Genomic DNA, 13,723 nt, shown 5'->3' with positions numbered 1-13,723 from the left:
AGGGTGTATAACACTTTACGAGTAGTCAACAAGTACCAGCTTAATTCTTAATTAAAACCAGCTTAGATAGACTTATGAATTGACTTTCTAGATCTTTTTCGCTTAGATAATTTCTTCTTGTACGAGCGGAGTTTAGTTAAATGTTACACCTCCTCTCAATGAAGCATACTTTCTGTCTAGTCATGATTACATCGTTTTGAACACTTTCTATTTCTTATTATCAAGGAAATTAATTAGCTTAATAAACATGTGCATTATAAATCTATTCTGAGTGCGTTTTCCATGTTAGAACCTTCGACGCTATCTGTTAGTTACCGATCTATGACCCTAAGTATGCCCTTAGTGCGTGCCGAGGTCCCGTCGAAGGTATTCGTAGCTACATCCCGTGGCGCCCTTTTCATGTCGCGTTTTTATAGCTCCGGCGACATTGTTCATAATAATTTTCCTCTATAATATCATCTGAAATTGTTATGGGCTGGATAGCCTGTTTGACGGTTATAGAATTTTAACTAGATCAAGATGCAGCTGGGCCATTGAAATATGCTACTATGCTGCAAGTCGCCGGCTGCTAGGCTTACTATAGGTTGAAGGATAAAAACAACAGATGTTTGTCAATACATAATTTGATCATTTTGTAACGCTGCGTGGTTTTAATGTGATTTTTGGCAAAAGTAGGTCGCAGATCGACCTTTGTGATGTGCATTTCTGAATTGCAAAAATTCACATTATTCTGCGATTGCTCTTAGATATTGCCACGTAAGTTTATTCTTGTAAAACGGTTAGCGAGCTGTTGTGTAAAAGACATTATATACTTGAAAGTATCAAGTTTATTTTTGTAAAGTTTCTATACACAACGGTAAGATAGAACTAACAAAAATTTTAGTAAGTGTGATATAATAGCATCGGTATTTCAAATGACTAAAAAGAGTACCTCTTGTGTATTGCGTTACGAAACTAGCACTTGCAAACCCACTTCTGTATGCTAACTGTACCTACGCAAATAGGTAATCAGACTTCTGATTAATATCGTGTAGTGAGTCGTCCATTTAATTGCAGTACGAGGGTCCTCCGTGATTCTCAGCCGGAACAATCAACTGGACAATAGTAATCACAGATCAATCAGTTTTTCCAGTCACGAACAAGATGAAATGATTGTACAGACCCAGACGATATTATCGGCATTGAGCCTCTGAAAATTATCACTCATCTTTACCATTCAACACCCACATGACGTTCGTTCCAAGAAAACCAACAAGGTTCTGGTCGATTAATTGAATAATGATTTATCAATCAGCTCTACTCTATCAAAGATAACTAAAGCTGAATTAATAGTAGATCTAGTAATTGTTGCCGGTTGACCATTGAGACAAAAATAACGAAACAAGAAGTCGGTTAAAAATAACCCAAATCCATTTAGATTTCACGTAAATAGATTAGTAATTTACGTACTAGGTAATTGTTTCTACACTTTTCGGTTAAACCACAAGGTTGTTATATTATGTTGCGGCAATTCTAAAAATATGACCGGTGGAAGTGATCGTGGCTCTTTTTACTGCTGACAGTTTACCGTTTTACAGCTGTACCACTTAGATACTATTTTTATATCAAGAGCCCGTCGACCTCGCCCGTCTGTCGCGCGGGATTTGATGCAATACTATTGTCAGACCCCTACAGCTTTGTTTTGCAATACTTCAATGAGAAATGAACCTGATTTATACTCATGTATTAGTACGGCTATCATAATTGCGATTCGTCTCTAAACATCGGCATCGCTTGAACAAAATTTGTCCCGCTTTTATTGTACAAGTTCTGTTATTTCGACTAGTTGACAAATTATGATTCATTGTTGCCAGTGGGGCTCATGTTAAAAGCGCTTACTACAATAAGCTTGTCTCCGGCGCGGACGCAGTGAGCGTACGTCAATTGAATGCAGAATACTATTCATTCGTGCTCGTTGAGTCACCGACAAGCCGCTTTCTGAACGCCCTACGAGAGCGATACCAGTCCTTTATAATGCAGTCATATTGTCATTATAATGATAATCACTTTGTACAACGTAATGAAATGCTCCTCAGATGGACAATTCATTAGTTTGTCAGCAACTAGATGTTCAATATTAATTACATTGTTACAACTTTACAACTCGAGTTTGTTTTAGTTTTTGCTACTTCTGTTCATCTCGTAGGCAATGTAATGCAATTTTAAATTCGTTTTGCTTTTATATGTTCTCGCCCATATGATTCATACTCTTTACCTTTTTATACTACAAACATATTATATTTTAACACTGCATGGTTGCTGTTATGATTATTATCAACGGCCTCAATATTGATCGCAATTTCGATAACTCATATTTATATATTTTTCAATGTTGTTACAGATGGTACTTCCGCAAAATAAAACGAATCGAAGCGGAGAAGAAATTGCTCCTGCCCGAGAACGAACATGGTGCTTTCCTCATCCGAGACTCCGAAAGCCGCCATAATGACTTCTCACTATCAGGTAATATCACGTCACATACACACACATCATAAAACAATACATTCTGTGTTCAACTTAATAGGATGTCGTTAATTTACATACACTGCATTATACAGCGTTTATTATCAACTATTTGCTCGGAAAATATAAGAATATTTATGTAATGTGGCACTAGATGGGTATGATTCATCGTGCGTCCTGTGGCACGCAGGATAGTGCTAAGTGCTATCCTGTTACAAACGCATCCAATGGCTCTGGCCGATTCGATCACCACGCAAACCGGTTGAAAGTTTTTCTAAGGCCCCTAGCTCAGGCGCCGTGGGAACAAAGACCGAACAACTGAATGACTGCCTCGATATCTGCTAATTAGTATTGTTTATAAATGCAAGGCTTTAGCTACACACTTTTTAACTATTTTTGATTTACTCGGCCATCTTGCAGCATTCCGAACAAAACGTCGAGACGTGACCGGTGTCATCTATGTATGAACTTATTCTCACGTACAACCAGACTTATACAACCGAGATATTTATTTAGCATTTGCATAAAATACGGGTTATTATTTGTCTAGTTGATTTCATTCTTAATCGAACCGCTATGAATGAAATGTGACTCTATAAAACTAAAAATGTGTGTCGAGTGGAGATATTAATTGCCTATTCTAAATAATTGTTTTTAGTCATTTGAAGCAAGTACCTAATAAAAGCAGTCTTCTGCAGTTTTGTTAACTTTTTACTTGTTACCGTGTTAGATAATTTTCTTTGGATAATGGTTACAAAATTGGCTGTGAAGGTTAACGCGACTAAACTTTAATTACGTTGGTTTTTCCGCAGCGTTCAGTTTTGTTCTTGTATTTTCCACGAGATAATTGCGATATTGTTTACTGAAATAAGAATACGTTTTTTTCTAAAGATGCACACTGGACTGTTCAGGAGTTTTATTTACGATACCTACTTCTTCTGACGTTAGTTAGTCTTTCACTCAACGACTTTCTTCAAATAAATTAAACACAAATAAACCATAATTATCATTCATAATTGCCTCTAATTTTATTCGATTATGTGCAATATCCATATTAAATTGATGATCCATAGTTCCGATGATTTCCTCTAATCTATTATATAAAAATAAGTCTGGTTTTCCTTCCTGACGCTATAACTCCAGAAAGCATGAACCGATTTTCACGGTTTTGCATTCGTTGGAAAGGACTTGAGCACCGTGAGGTTTATAGCAAAAAAAAACACAAAAAAAAGCCCATCTGGTGGCGAAACGGAGTTCGCCGGAGTTTGCTAGTGCATCATAAAACAAAAATGTTACCTTGATAAAAAAAAAGAGATCTCGTGATCATAAAATTGCTGGTAATTTTTTAATTGATGCAGGAAAAAATAAAAGGAACGTAAACGAGAATAATTTAAAATATTCCTTGGACGCTTGCGATGTAGGAATCTTTTGATTTATTAATTAAATTTTCTAATAGATGTTAGGTATTGCGTTGATGTAATGTGGAGCAGCAGTAATGTGGTCGCGCGACAATGTTACATCATGTTGTAACATCAAGGACGTTTAGCTGCTTTTTTATTATTCTTGTGGTTTCTTAGAACATAATTTATGTAATAACTGTCGAATACCACACAAGGATACCTACATTTCTAACTAATCAGTCCAAAGAACAATAAGACTTCGATAGAACGTTCCACATTTTATTGTACATTGTTTCCCTTTTTTACAAGTCTGATTTACTACAGAATTCAACTGAAGTGCATAAAAATACTCTCTCATTTATGCAGTCAATCTACATTAGCTCCGGTTTGTGTTCTTTAATAAGCCCATGCCGATTAGTACGTATTTCAAATAATTTGAGTACTACTTACGCAAAGTCAAATTAAGTAAATACGATCGAGATTTACAAGATAAATTCGATAAAAAAATTATGAACATGCCTAATCCGTTTATAAAATATTGTAATACCACTTGTTTTATGACTTTTCCCGGAATACACATTTTTATCTGTATTTCGGTAAGTATGTGTTATGCGACGTTCATAAAACCGAAGGTGAAATCTGTATTCATTGTCATACAAGTAGATAGTACTTATTTTTTTAAAAGATAAAGTTGTTTTCAAATAAAATGCTGCGTCACTTACTGTCCAATCCACCGTTTCCATATAAAGCGAGGTTTTACCCATTGTTTTGTGAAGCAGAACCTTTCCACTAGAGTTCCTGCTCATATTTGGGTCTCAAATGGCTATGGCCTACATTCCGGCAATCTGTTCTATATTTAACTTCAATCGATATCCCACCTGGGGTACACAGGAAATGAGGAAAGTGTGTTAATATTGTCTCCGACGAATAACCATGAATATTGAATGTGATAAAATTAATTATGAACAAAGGAAATGCTATAATTATCGGAATCAATTTTATATATCTATCGGAGAATTCTGTGCGTGCTTTTGGTATCACTTTCCTAACAGTGTGCTGTTCGAATAAACTTTCACAATCGATCGTCGGGAGATGCATTATCTATTTATGTTTTAGAAAGAGCGATCCTATTATTGATTCGTACATTTATATCTGCATATTGAATTAATACCACTAGAGCCTTCTAATTGCTCCCTCGTAAAAACCTTCCTACATTCAGTACGGCTAACATATAAAATCATATTTCTAAGTTAGTACGGGTGTCGCATAAATTTCCCGACTGCTTTCTCGATCAATGAAAGTGAAGTTTCGATTCTTTCACTTCAGCAAATTAAAATTTCACGTAGAACAATGTCGTATGTGCTTGTTACCGTCCGAATTTGGAAATTTGTTGAATACGATCTTTTGTAAGTCGCCAAGAATTTGCAGCTAAATTTTGCACTTTTAAATGCTAGAATTGAGTCGTTTGTTTGAGGTATTCGGATTTACTTTAAGCACTACGGACTCCTTCGTCAAATATTATGCCAAAATAGAACAAATTAATTAGCCTTACACATAAAACATGAGAGCGAACCTCTAGACAGGTTTGGACCTTTATTTAATCTACAATCCTAATAACAATCAGCTCGTCAGTACCTAAAACCTGGTCAGAACTTAACGCGTATTATTACAGCCTTTTACCACATGCCATTTAGTACCAGTTTTATAACTTGTTGCATACTAAAGCTATGACATTTCATCTCTATTTTAGGGTTCCCTTAATAATAAAATCTCGACATGTTAGCTATGATAATTTAGATCAATTCGATTTCGACTTAATCACGCTATTCATAAGTATCATTATTAAAAACAAGCAAATATTGTTCATCCAATATTAGCATATAAACATACCATCTATGTACTATTCATTTATATGTGTGTCTGACATAATTACCATCTATTTCAAAGATAAAATGTCGCGCATTCATTATTCATTGTTGAAGAATCCATTAATGAAATGAAACCAGTTATGATAATGTAATCTCTTATTTTCGAGATTCATAATGAATATTTTCGAAAATTTATTAGTTCTTGCTCCCAAAATTATTATTTATAATTAAATTCCGTCTTTCTGCTCTGTTGTTAATAGTAAAACATATTACATAAACGTTATTGTTAAATACTGGTGCATTCCGATGAATCTTCTTCAAGAATGCTGGCAATAAAGCTCTAGAAGAGAGAGTGCAGGGTTCATTAAGAAAATTGATCTCACATTCACGCAACGCCATACACAAAAACTTGTAATAATATGTGATTAAAACTCAATCAAATCACGTTAAGACGCGGACGTTACACGGCTTTCTAGTTCTGTTTTCTTATTGATCACGTACTTATCATCACCAATAGGATTACTTCAGCAAAATCGAACGCAGATAACACTGTTGTAATATCTCAATTTGCGTTTATTTCATATTTTCTCTCGTATGCTTACTACATTTTATGCATCAGCAGCAATCAAGATTTATTTACATCGTAACACTTACATAACCGCCAGCGCATATATGAAAATAAAAGCGAAACAACATTACTAATTCTAAACATATGAAAACGTGATTAAATGTCAGTTAAATATTACCTTCATCAACTACAATCGAAATGCCAAAAACTGACGCGACGTTTCGCAGAAGCTCACCCATTAATTATTATTCAGGCTGTATTCGCGTGGCATTAGCAAGGTCGAGATGCAAGTTGCACGACCTAAGATAAGTATGACAGTCTCAAAAACCCGAGATGTATGCCCCGATAAATTGCCAGATAGTCTCTCTTAGCGACTTCCTAGAATTAAAACTTTCTTTTTGAGACATTTTGATGGATATACTGTTCTTATTTCTGTTGAACTCGTTGGCTCGCCACTGTGGCGCTAGCTTCATGAATGGCTCTATATTTCATCGGTGACAGGGTTTGCGGCGTTTTTTAATGTACTACTAATATTTTTCTTTGGTGCAAGTGCTGCCCACTAGCTACGGCTTGCTCTGTTTCGGTTTGAACGCACTGAACTTTGAAATAAACCATGTATGATTCATAACAATCCATATATAGATCATGCGAGTCTTAATCAATTCTACGTATTATGACATTACATTGTAGAACTTACAACATATTTAATTCGCTATGAGTATTCGTACCCCAGTTTTACGCAATTTGTATTGCAATATAATGCAAATTAATGAATAATTGTTGTTCACAGTGCGAGACGGAGATACGGTGAAGCATTACCGCATCAGGCAGTTGGATGAGGGCGGTTTCTTCATCGCGAGGCGCACTACCTTCCGTACGCTGCAGGAACTTGTGGAGCATTACAGCAAGGACGCTGACGGCCTCTGCGTATCACTCAACAAACCCTGCGTACAGGTAACGCAAACATAAAGTTTCACGTTTTACATAAACACAGGATGTTCTTCGACTAGGTGTCCGTTTCTATTCCCTGGTAATCGTATATCGAATGCACATCGTAAATACAAATCTAATTCAGTACCCGTTTCTTATCCATAGTCAACAGTTATTGCTAGAAGCCTTATTAAAATTGTAAAACAGTTATTCTGCCAAGTGTGATCTGACATTCTTTCCGAATGCATAATACCACATACACTTGAGCTTGACCCGACCTTCCGCTCGATGCGATAATAAATGATTGAACTCAACATTTGACAGAAACGCACAATCATGGAATCATAGTGTTGTGGAGTCAAGGTCACGGGTTTGAAATAAATAACGAATTACAAGCAGAATATTTATTATAACGGAGCCGCATAAATTGCAAAATTCAATATCGGGACGACTATAAAATTTATGGTTTTCGACGGGTCAACCTTTGTCCGCCGCGTGAGAAATATTACAAGGCATTGAACGAGCTCGAGGATACTTTAAATTCACCGAAGGACTCTGCTTTTCTCGGACAAAGAGCATCGTCATATTTAAGTTATTTAAACCGAGTGTACATGGCCCAGTAAAGGCCGTTAACATTTTCAAACTTTTATTTATTGTTATATGAACATTTTCCGGCATGCCCTCGATCATTTCACAATGCAATTGCGGAAAGGATTTTTATGTATCAAATTATTTTCTCAAACTATATAAGAACGATTTTATAAGTTACGTATCGAAGCGAATTATAAGTTAGATTTGCGTCAGATGCGTATTTCGAATTAACAATGCTCCACTCCTTGCAACACGTGTAAATTCCATTTTGATTATAATTGTACAGAGATGGCGCACCAGCACGTAATTAAATGCAAGCTTTACGGATTCTTTTTTAATGACTGTGCGACACGTTACAGTCTGTCACCGTTTCGTTGTTTGTTTATTGCAGTTAAACCAGAATGGCAATTTATGTTGTCTCATTACGGCCTCCTTAATTGATCTAGTAACCACAGGGCTGATTATGTACATGTACATTATTATGATGTACCTTGGAGTCAGGACATGTACCAATATTTGGCAATGCGCGCGACGCGTCCCCTCTAGAATGATATAATTAACATAACTGTCGAAATACAATACACCGAAAGTCATTGAGGAAATCGTGACGTGATGTTTGTTTACGTTGTTCTCACAACAATCTTGCAATTTATGTGTTTGTAATATTATGCTACACAATTAACATATTAAGCATCGAACACACAAAATTCGCCGTTCCAGTTTCGCGATCGACCTAGCGCCAAGGCCGCGAAGGCCCCACTTTCGTCACGGACAGTGCGTACATAACACGAGCCATCCCGCTTGATGACAACTCCATTGTTGTTGATGTTTTCCACCGTCACAACAACGTCAGCAACATTTATTTCTCATCTCCTTTACCATATATTACTCAACCCATAATGCAAATAAACTTAGACGCTATTAACTATGTCCTTATTACTGTTTTCGCAAATCATTAAAGTCAGTTTAGGCGATCACGAGTTATCTCATCGGCATCGGCAATCGTGTGGGAACGACACTTTGATTTACAAATACTCTGAATATTACAAAATTATATGAAACGTGTTGTATTACTTAACTGTTTATCAGCTCTGCATGTAAGAACTACACGTTTAAAAATGCTATATTACTAGGTCAAGAAAGATTTGATGAAACCAAACGGTCAATCTAATTCCAATCGAGATTAATTCGTTGACTGTGTAATTGTTTACTAAGGAAATTACGACTTGTACCGAATTTTTCAGAGCGAAAAACGTGAAGTAACGATTAAACAAGTATTACAGAATAGTTCAAATTATTTTTATCTACAAAGATATAATATAACAAATAATTATCTACTGTAGGAACTGCACTAGACGTATAATTTAATGCGTCTGCTACTACATATTTTTTAAACTAAGAAACGAGTTTTTAATCGCGAGTGTGTTATCAAAGATGGTTTAGTACAAAAAGATGATAATTACGACCTTGCGAGGTTGGTGAAGCCTATACCTGATCACTGGAAACCTTCAGTGATGAATTATTTTTACAAACATTTTTAATGGAGGTTACTTCTACGTTTCAAGTCCAAAAAACGGAGCTGGGGCCGTATTATGAACTCTTATTTCCAGTCAGTTTACGCCGTGAAATGAATTGCCCGGCTAATTCGTATTATGAACACTACTGCCAGCCAGTCAGTGGTCACGTGACAATACAAACCGATTTCTGCACGACTTTTGGCTGGCTGGCTGGCGTTTACGCGTATTATGAACCCTATTTTGACGTTTCAATTCTCATGTTAGTTGTCAAATTACGACTTTCAAAACAATTCAATAAAAGCGCCTTACTTGCAGCTTAAACTGAATTGCTTAGTTTTGAAAAGTTTGTTTTAGGGTTTTTATTTAGTGTTTTTAACATAATGTGTGAGAAATTGGTAATATTTGATTTTTGGCAAGTATTGACGAGGAGCCGAGGCGCCAAATGGCCATACATTGTAAAATACGCTAACAATGTGACCCATTCTCGATCGAAGACCGTGAATTGGTTAAAAGGTATAGGCTTACCGAAGATTTAGTGCGAATCTTTGCGATGTGCTTAAACCTCATGCCTGTGCAAAAAACATAAAAAAAAACATCAAAAACATCAATTGCAAAAATATCCAGAAGATGTCTTCCCATCGACATCAACAGAAGAGGCATTTATTGTCTGACGAAATCCGAAACTACAATGGAGAATATACCACCTCAGGCATGAATGTTCACGTGGGTGACGTGGCATTACCAAGGAAGAGGTGCAGGTGCAGGTGAAGTCGGTTAAAAATTGAAAATCGAAAATAAAAATTCAACAAGTACTTGTTGCAACCGAATAAAATTGCAAATAAAGGAGAAGGGGACTTTTGGGCCCAGCAGTTAACTAGTTGAAATGTATATTAAAAAAATCGTCATATTTTTCTAAGGGTAATCACAAAATATGGTACCTTGTTTCTATCTAGGAAGCGAGAAAACTTAAGTTATAATATAAAACTAAATAATCATTTATGTATAACGTACTCTGTGATTTAAACTTCTTACAACACTTCTGTCTGACATCAGTCAGTCACCGATTGACAGATGACACTCGTTCATTGTGTTTCGTTCTGAGTGCGCACGTATTTTCCATGTTTTATTGTTTAACCCCACGACCTAGGCTTTATAAAGGACTTTTGACGGACCTTGCATCTCTAAATTACCTGACTCTCTATTTTGGACAACTGTTTAAGCCTATCAATCGGATATTGACGACATGGATCGCTGTGTAAATTGTACGATTGCGACTGGTCGCAGTAACTCTATTGGCAGAAGAGTCTTGGAAGATGAGGCGATTTTATCAGTTATTCGACAGTGGCGTGCATCTCAGCCTGTATAATATGGTATCTCAGTTGGGAAAGATACTAAAAAAATATACGTACCCCGACCCCTACACAATTCTAAGATGACATTCTCCTAATTATTGAAGATGAATAATACATATTTTATACTAATATTGGTGTTTTATTTATATATCCTCCTGTCCCTTTTTTAGTTTTTAAAAGGTTAGTGCCTACTGCTTCTAATGGCCTATGCACAGCACGTTTTTTAAACGCGCCGGTGCCGCGCATTTGTATCGAAAATAAGCTTAAGCTGCGTTCGAAAACTATATCTATATCACATAACGTACAAGTCCAATTTAAATTGTTATCCAAACTCAATATTATTTGATTTATATTTCACTATGTTTTGTACGTATTGTTTTATGATATTTTCTGTTTTGGAAATATATTATCTTATGTTTCAATACTAAAAGAAAACCGTAACTTACCGAAAATAAAAATGTATACTTCCGAACGTCGCCGGCAAATATTACAAACCAGCCATAGACCAAGTGAACAATTCAGAAGGCGGCCTAATAAATGTATGTCATAATACGAATTTTAGCCAGGCAGTTTACGGGCGTGAAGTGAATTGCCTGGAACTTGCATGGATGTTTAAAAGTTCATAATACGGCCCCTGGAAATGTACATTTTACGCTTTATGAATGGTAGTGCAATTAAGTATTTAGTATTTATCAAAAAATGGTATAAAATACCTTGCAGTGACGTCAGTGAATTATAAACGAGGTCTATTGTTCATTTTGTGTCTCGTTGCAACAATTGTGTTTACTTTTCTAATTAGCGGCTGGTTCCTTCTTATCGATGTGTGGACTCACATTGTATGGAGGGAAGTATATGCGTCGATACCCGACATTTACCGTACACATGTACATTTAATAAAATAGTCATATCAATTAATTTGCTCATACGTCTTGTTAACTATTACAAAATGCCATTAAAATAGAAAGTTATGTAAAGTGCAGTAGCGTACACGGTTTCAAATTATTTTGTAATTTTACGACTTTCGTACCAACGGTTGTATTGTACAAAGCAAAGGTGATATGAAAAATGAAAAATAAAGTTGCCTTGTGCATCGAGACAGTCGCTGCCGACGGTTAAAGTTCAAGGACGTATTCGTGAACTTTAATTCTACAAAGACAAACCAAACGACTAGATAATACAAGTATAGCCATTTGTTATTACTTGTATTTGAAATTAGCCTTATCTGCATGGTCGATTCAAGCTTTGTGGAGGTGTAAATACCTGTCACGCCGTTGTAAAGTACACCTTCGACAGGTAAATTAGCCTTTATGTTGAACTCAAGTTCGTTAATTGAGTGGCTACCTGCAATAATATGTAATGGTTGACCTACGCAAGTGACGTAACAAAAGTCTCTCGTACAGCAGTGCCCCCCTTCACTCTTTACCTTATCAACTGTGTACTGTTAGCATTTGCGGAATTTCATTGTTTCCATGCGTTTATTTATACTCACCATTTCTCGGCGAGCATGCGGTTTACTGCCTCGTTTCAGACCTCGAGTACCTACATAGCGAGACCTCAATATTTTAATCACTCTATTCTAAGCCTTATGGATAGGTAAACAATTCATTTTGAAGCTGCAGTCAGATGAGAAAATAACCATATTTAGCATCGATAACCGCAACACCTTACTTCCAAGAAAACCAATCACTTTAAATTTTACAATCGTCGTTTTTTCACTTAAGCACCTACATGTATATAAATAATTGATAGTATTAATTTATTACATCTTATTTTGGCGTAGAGCTTTGCTTTGCTCCTTGTTACGAGATCCATCATAGTTGTGATTTCACTTCTAACTGTTCAATATGATTGATTGTGTAATAAACATAAATAGCACTTTCTGCGATCACCTTATCTCCTTACTCGTCTATTACATCAACTTTAAGCACATAACGTTTACGCGAAACCAATTCTTGGTAAAGTTTGCCGGTTATAAATTCGATATTCCTGTTTCCTATGGCAAAGCGGAAGAGTTATAAAATTATCATATTTACTAGCAAACTATATTTTTCAATTAAGGCCTCGTGTATATCTAATACGTGCTCTTTAGTATGCATACTTTGGTTTTCATTAATTCGGCTCGTACATTGTTCAGAAACGTGTTTCAGTGTGTTATGTTATTATGGCATACAATGACGTCTGACCAAGTATTTCACGCCCTTCGAATCACACGAGCAAACATATTTATTGCCTTTACTTTAGGGCAAATTCTATGTTATCATATTTATATATCGAATATTTCTGTTGATGAGTAATCTGATAACTATTTTATTAACAGGTAATTAATGTAACTATATATGTATTATAGTAAACTGATTTTGCAACTTCTGTCCGCAATTTCATCCGCATTTTGGTCGTTCAGTTTTCAGTTCATATACATATTACCAAACTATTCATACCAATACTTTAGAACCAGCCGAAACTGCGTATATTAAAAGGCTAAAACCCGTTCAGGAAAAACTAAACATTCACGACATTCTTGTCCTTTTTGCGGAAAATAAACATTACTAAGCTATTTGTTTTACAAAGACGTCATTCAAAGGAATGTCCAAAAATCGTAATACATAACAATTAGTGCATTTGACTATTTATTTACCAACGTAAAATATCGCCTTCGTAACGCGGTTTATGTGACTGCATTAACGTCAACATAATGTAATGAAAACGAAAAGCGCGTCATTTCAATAAACCTGCGACATTCGCTGTAATGAGCAATGACTATTATCTTTTATTGCCATTAAAGTGCAGCTCTAACAACGGCACGACAATACGCTTGCTTTGAAATTTAGGATCGTTCTCTTCCGCAACATCACTAAACAATACGTTGCCACATCAGCTATTCTTTCCAACGTTGTCATTGAACCCGTTCTGCGTACCATGCTGTAACACCCTTAGCCTTGAAGTGGTATCGCAACACCACTTTTAGCTCCGTCACCCCTCGGCAAAAAACGGTATT

The 13,723-nt window shown here is 36.0% G+C and overlaps 1 protein-coding gene across 3 annotated transcripts in view; it reads left to right on the top strand.

Moving 5' to 3' along the window:
• LOC118265816 (tyrosine-protein kinase Src42A) overlaps positions 1-13,723 on the top strand; it is a 49,000-nt gene that overhangs the window by 27,501 nt on the left and 7,776 nt on the right. For all 3 annotated transcript variants that reach the window (XM_035579032.2, XM_035579031.2, XM_035579033.2), the window contains exons 2-3: positions 2,381-2,502; positions 7,129-7,292. In XM_035579032.2, the coding sequence (XP_035434925.1) occupies positions 2,381-2,502; positions 7,129-7,292 (286 nt within the window). The remainder of the gene's footprint in view (positions 1-2,380; positions 2,503-7,128; positions 7,293-13,723) is intronic.

Source organism: Spodoptera frugiperda, chromosome 7 (genome assembly GCF_023101765.2).
Source record: "Spodoptera frugiperda isolate SF20-4 chromosome 7, AGI-APGP_CSIRO_Sfru_2.0, whole genome shotgun sequence".
NCBI lineage: Eukaryota > Metazoa > Arthropoda > Insecta > Lepidoptera > Noctuidae > Spodoptera > Spodoptera frugiperda.
This window is presented reverse-complemented; position numbering and strand designations above follow the sequence as displayed.